This window comes from Otolemur garnettii, unplaced genomic scaffold (genome assembly GCF_000181295.1).
Source record: "Otolemur garnettii isolate 467f Iridium unplaced genomic scaffold, OtoGar3 scaffold00005, whole genome shotgun sequence".
Taxonomy (NCBI): domain Eukaryota; kingdom Metazoa; phylum Chordata; class Mammalia; order Primates; family Galagidae; genus Otolemur; species Otolemur garnettii.
This window is the reverse complement of record NW_003852400.1, coordinates 28,651,301-28,658,088: the sequence shown is the minus strand read 5'-3', so window position 1 is coordinate 28,658,088 and position 6,788 is coordinate 28,651,301. Positions and strand designations below refer to the sequence as shown.

General features: G+C 37.4%; 1 protein-coding gene across 1 annotated transcript; it reads left to right on the top strand.

The window, feature by feature from the left end:
* Positions 1-349: 349 nt before the first annotated feature.
* Positions 350-6,519, top strand: NDUFA4 (NDUFA4, mitochondrial complex associated). The gene is made up of 4 exons (XM_003782708.3): positions 350-508; positions 1,455-1,543; positions 2,004-2,064; positions 6,304-6,519. Exons 1-4 carry the CDS (start codon positions 467-469, stop codon positions 6,358-6,360), a joined length of 249 nt encoding a protein of 82 aa, XP_003782756.1. The 5' UTR covers positions 350-466; the 3' UTR covers positions 6,361-6,519.
* Positions 6,520-6,788: the final 269 nt, after the last annotated feature.

Here is a 6,788-nt window from a genome sequence, read left to right as displayed (position 1 = left end):
CGCGTCCCCAGCGCTTGGGCGCGCGGCCCCAGCTCTCAGGCGCCGCCAGAGAGGACCTCATTCTCCCAGCCCGCAGCGCGTCTACCGGCTCTTAAACCCATTCCTCATTCGGGGCCTCCTGGGAAACTGCCTGTCTGGTCTCGAAGGGTCCTAGAGTCAACGCCAAACATTACCCATCAGAAATATTTACGGAAGCGTAATAAACGATGTTTTACTATGAAGCGGAATAGTTATCTTCCGGCCAGGTTAGGACGGACACGTAGGTAGGTGGATCAAATCAGGCACTGCTAAGGACAGCCGCATCCGGGTCCTCCTGCCGCAGGCTCCCATTTCAGCCAGGGGTCCTTCAGGTAGGAGGTACTAGGTGACTTTGGGCGTCCGCATAGTCTTGGTGCACCCTTAGTCCAGGTCTTGTCCCGCAGGTTTATTTTTCTTTCCCTGTAGACTAAAGGCCGCTGCCGCAAACATGCTTCGCCAGATCCTCAGTCAGGCCAAGAAGCATCCGAGCGTAAGTTTGTGACCTCTCTGCCAGTGTCTTCCCTTGTTCGTCTTATGTCAGGGTGCGGCTGCGTCAGTCCCCCGGGAGCGTCCTTTCATAGCCACTTACCGTATCTCGGGCTAGATCCTGCCTTTCCTAGTGCTGCAGTCTCATTGCCCCCGGCTCTTGAGTTGTGACCTTTACACCGTACATTGTGGGGTTTTGGCTGGGAGGCGGAAGGTGAGGGACCCATGCGAGGAAAACAAACTAGCGAACGTTTAAACAATCTGGTGGCTGCGCTCTCTTGGAGGTTGGCTGGTCGGGGGAAGGGGTGAGGGGAGCGGTAGGTGAGTGCTGTGTGAGTTAGAGACTAGCATAGTCCTATTTCCAATTTGTATGCCATCTCTTGGAACCTTTTTTACTCACTGCATTGCACCACCAGGCCTTGTGGCAAATGTGAGGGGTCCATTATCTTGTAATCATCATTTTGCCTGGATGGCTTTGTATTCGGGGGAGGGGTCTGGTAATGTAGAATTTAATTGCAGTTAAATTATTTTATATCTTATTACTGTGCTGTGGACCCAAAACTATATATGGCCTTTAATCTATTTTAAATCTAGTTTTCTTAATAGGCAGAAAGCATTGGTAGGAAAACGTTTCCGGAGGTTTCAGCTAACGCCAGTATTTGTAAAAGACAGCTTTACTTGTTTTCTTCAGACTTCTTATTTCATAGAGATTTTAGTTTTCAAATTATCTGTATTTAGTAGCCTTTGAAAATTCCAAACTTTTTAGAACACAGGTTTAAGAAGTACTACCTCAGTGTAAGATGTACTTTTATTCAAATTTTAAGATAATATAGTGGTTTGAAACTTGGAAATCAATGTGTGGAAACCATTGTAGAGCTTCTTTTTGGTCAGTGTCTTCTAGATATTTGAAGTATGGCTATTCATTTTTTCTATTTTGTGTTTGGTTATAGTTGATTCCGCTCTTCATATTTATTGGAGCTGGAGGTACTGGAGCAACATTGTATGTCTTACGTCTGGCATTGTTCAATCCAGATGTTAGGTAAGTACTTAAACAGGTTTAGAACTTTGATAGCTTATCAGGCTGCTTTAAGAGCCACAGTCTAGATTTCTAGGGAGCTAACAGCAAATGGAAGAATGAATTTGACTTTTAGAGTCATATGATAAGTTCAGATTTCCAATGTGCTGTTGTCATTTACTTTTTCTAGTTCATGAAGTTATCTAATTTCTCTGAGTCTCATTTTTCTCATTGATAAAGTCAACTGCTTGCAATGTTTTGAGGATTGACATATAGTAAATTTGTTTTTTAAATATTGTGGTTCTTGTTACAATATTTTCACATGGATTGCTTATTATATATCTTACCTGTGTTTCAGCTGTATAATGAAAATAACACTGATTGAAAGTGAGATTGATCTATTCAAGATTCTAGCTCCTTAAGAAGCACAAAACATTACCTTAAATAGTGCTTTATAACAATCATAATTTTTTATTTCTTTTAGTTGGGACAGAAAGAATAACCCAGAACCATGGAACAAACTGGGTCCCACTGATCAATACAAGGTAAACTACAAATTTGTTTCAAAATTGCTGGAAAGTATCTTATAAAGATGTTATGCAGTAGGTATTTTTGATACTGAATATACAAGTAAAAATCCATCGTAACGAACTTTGAAGGACTGCTAGATCTGTGATTTGCAGCAGTATTCCATAACATAGCATATTCTAATATTTTTTCTAGGGTTTTAGTGTTTTTATATTGTTAGTCTTTTGACTCTGCATGTGAAATTAAGGTAATGTCTTAATTATAGTGATTTCACTTAAGAGATTAAAAAAAGGTGGTATAGTTACCATTTTCTTATGTTTTGTTAGTCTGATAGTTGGTTCCCAAACTTAATTGTACACAGAGCTTGTACAATTAGAATCAAGAACCTCTTGATTCTTCACTTTTACTCCCAGAGATTCTGATTTGATTGTCTTTTATGGAAACTGAGAATTTGCATTTCTAACAAGGTTTCAGATGATACTGATGCTTCTGGTCCATGGATCACACTTTGAGTAGCACTAACCTATTGTTTGGTTTGGTTAATTGTTCTTATTGGTGTAGTCAAAATATTTTAGGTGAAGCATAATAAGAAATGAAAGTCAGTTGAAGCTTAAATTTTACCATGAACACCCTAAATAAACCTAACATTGTCTGTGGAACTATTCTAGAGAATGATTTCATGTACTGAAATCATTTATTCCCCAAACAAACATAGCCTTCTTTGTGTGTAATATTTTTGCATATAAAAACAGACCCTCAAACACATCAAAAACTTACCTTTGTTAAGGTATAATTCACGTGCCATATAATTTACCTATTGAAGTGTTTAACTCATGCACTTTCCACTATGCCAAGCTGCTTTGTGAAAAGAGAGTAACTGGCAATTTACTTTAGTACTCTCAAGAAGAGGGGCTATGACCAGTGTGTGTCTAGAATCCTTTAGCTGACATATATCCATGGTGGAGATGGGTGCTATCATTACTGATGACAACAACTTTTAAGATCACCCTTTTCTGATTTCAAGCTTCCTTCTTAACCTGATTATAATTTGGCTTCTAAATCCCTAAATAGATCATCCTGCCAGAAGCAAATAAAAATGCACTGGCTCAGCTGAAACAGCTGTCTAATCTGTGCAGATTTTGCCTCAAACAATGATCAGTAGACATCCTGATTTATTTATCGGTTTTATGAATTTATTTAAATTAAATAAAAGTCTGTTCCAGAGAAATTATTCCATATCTGTGAAACTTTAGAAAAGTAAGTGAAAGGACAGCAGGCTTTAGTCCTTCCACCAGAGAGCATATTGGAGTCCCTGGGTATGTATACTTCAGAAACTGTTAACTGATGATTCTAGTAATGCATACAGTTGCTGATGCTTTGGAATATAACACGTGCCAGTGTGAGCCATGTGAACTGGAAATGGAATGTTGCTGCAGCAAAAACGTGTATGGCATAGAACGGTCTATGAATAGCTATGACACTGTTATTAGAGTCTGGGAAGGTGAAAAATAATGCTATATAATGGTAGAAAGAAAAAGGAACCAAATCCAGAAACTTGGGAACCTGGAGTGAATGAAGCCTACTTAACTACTGCTTTAAACCCAAACACAATGAAGTAGGCTATATTATTGTTTCCTTCATTCACGGTCTCTCACCTAAGATGCCTCTGGCTCGCTATATGAGGTTTGGCCGTGTGAATTGCTCTGCAAATCATAAGTTAGGGGAAATAATATCTGCTATTTCTGAACCATTGTGTGGATCTCTTATGAGAGTAAAATTAACAGGTAAGGGCTTGTCATTGGGTTTAGAATTGGAGTGAAAAGAACATGGAGCAGTTAACTTACAAATATAATGTGAGTGAAAGTAAGCCTTTATTATTGTAACCCACTAAGATTTGAGGGTGTCTTAGTTTGGGCTCCTGTACCATGATTATTTTTCGGCGTCCAAGATCAAGGCACCAACCAGTTCTGTTCCTGATGAGGACTGTCTTCTGGTTATGTCCTTAACAAGGTGGAGTCACAGGATATGAGTTCTTTTTTGTGTCTTAGGAAGGCATTAATCCAATTGTGTAGGCTCCACCCTCATGACCTAATTACTTCCCAAAGGGTTTTCAAATACTGTCACATTGGGGATCAGGGTTACAACACGGGAATTTTGAGAAGACATAAATATTCAGTCCATAGCAGGAGGTTAGTTGTTGCCATGTTATAATCTAGCAAAAATTAACGACTATACACAGCAAGAGATAGGACTAAAATAAGATCTAAGCTTTAAAGGCCCATCACTTCTCAACTGAGTAGGTGCCTCAAAGCCAAGATCAGAATATGTCATGCCTTCCCAACTATTGCTTCAAGGACTCTAAAGGTAGTCACTCTATCTACCAGGCAGAGTGCAGTAGTTCAAGAAGTAAAGCAGATTTAAAAATTAATTCTAGAGGGAATTTTGACTATGAAGCAAATGTATCAGAAGCCTGTTTAGTTTTAGCAAAATTGGCAAAGGTACCGTGAGCTTTCTATTGTATGGGTGAAGGAGCTTAATCTTCCTTTGTGTTCATTCAGTGTTTGGCAACTTGATCTTCAGTTGCTTTTTATAAAATAAGAATGAGAAGGGTTGTGATTCACTATGATACTCATAAAGCATCTAGCCCAGTCCCTGACGTCAGCCCAACAAATGTTTAGTTTTCCTTCTTAATATATACTTGCGGACCCCTTTTGTAAATATTCTTCCTAATGTTTTCTTAATATGTTAGAGGGTAGGACAGTTGTTTTTTTAAGTCTCATCTAAGTTTATTGCTTAAGGGAATTGTGTCAGAACAAAGAATATTGCTTTATGGCTTGTTCATAATTTTTGTTCATAAAAGCCTATATTTGTATATATATGTCTCAAGGATACTTGAGTAATAAACTTTACAACCTGAAAATTTTTCTTTTTTAAAAAGAAATCAAGTCAAATAAGGGGTTTTCAATTAGAGATGAAGGAGATAATGTTTAAAGGAATAAAGAAAAGGATTTTAAGAAATAATGGATACAGGTTTGTGAACTTCTTGATTAAAACCCTGAAGAAAATGATGATTCTATAATTTTGAGATAAATAATATAGTCTTCAAGTAATTATAACACAACTTTTCAGTATTCTTTGGCACAAGAATGAGTAGTAAACCTAAGATAAATGCTTTATTTGGGCTTTTATATAGTTCTTAATGTTTACTCAGTAGAAACTGAATCAGTTTCAAGGATGAATCTTTTTTTTTAAGTTATTGGGAATAATAGGCAGGTTTTTTTGTTTTTAATAATAGCAGTTATAGGAAGTCTTCTAAAATTAATTTTAATTGACTATAAGATATTTTTGGAAATTTTTGACATGCAAAAATTGCAGTATTAGGATGGCGCCTGTGGCTCAGTGAGTAGGTTCCCGAGCCCTTATACCAAGGGTGGCAGGTTCAAACCTGGCCCAGGCCAAACTGCAACAAAAAAAATAGCTGGGCGTTGTGATGGGCACCTGTAGTCCCAGCTACTTGGGAGGCTGAGGCAAGCGAATCGCCTAAGCCCAAGAGCTGGAGGTTGCTGTGAGCTCTGACACCATGGCACTCTACTGAGGGCGACAAAATGAGACTCTGTCTCTATAAAAAAAAAAAAAAATTGCAGTATTATTTAAAAGCTATTATCACAGGTGGTAAAGTATCAGTTTGATATTGGTACAGTCTGACTTAGGAAATTAAGGAAATATCTAAGTGACAAAGATTGAACAAATAGAAAAACCATTGAGGCAAGCCAGTTTGTTTCTAAAAAGTTGTGTAAACCAATAAAGATAAAGCATTATTTTATATTACTAGCTGCTGTTTCAGGATCTCTTCATCTGCACTCTATTAACCAAGTAGGGATGATAATTCTTGGTATTCCTTTAATTGTTCTTTTGGAGATTCCTCCATGTACTTACTTAATGGTGGTGAAATAAAAACTTACAGATTGGAAATGTAGAAGGAGTTCTTAATTATTTACTTTGGAGTAAAATAAAATTTTTATAGGTTCTTACTAATAGACTGTTCTTTAACTGCTCTTCTCAGGTGGATTGAATGTTTTTACTTTATTAGAACTGGAATTTTGGTTATATTTTTCTCTGAATGTCTTTTACATTGTTAAACATGCTTTAAAAATTTGTATCTGTGTAACTGTTACTATAGGCAAACTGAATAAAACTTTTGTGCCATTTCTGTGTATTTGATAGATTATCTAAAATATCTTTTTTTCTTTTTCAAGTTCTACTCAGTGAATGTGGATTACAGCAAACTGAAGAAAGAAGGTCCAGACTTCTAAACCAAATGTTTCACAGTAAAGCTGCTTAGAATGAAGGTCTTCCAGAAGCCATCCGCACAATTTTCCACTTAACCAGGAAATATTTTTCCTCTAAATGCATGAAATCATGTTGATGTATTGTGTTGAGGATTACACTGATTAATAAATATCCGAAACTTGGTATGTGTCACTCTTTAATGCTGAAAATATGCTCTGAACTTTGTAACTAGGATATAGGAGATAAACTGGAAAGAATTTCTTTCTTTCTTTCTTCTTTTTTTTTTTTAGACAGAGTCTTCCCTGTTGCCCTCAGTAGAGTGCTGTAGCATCACAGTTCATAGCAACCTCAAACTCTTGGGCTTATGTGATATTCTTGCCTAAGTGTCCCAAGTAGCTGAGACTATAGGCACCTGCCACAACGCCTGGCTATTTTGAGAGACGAGGTCTTG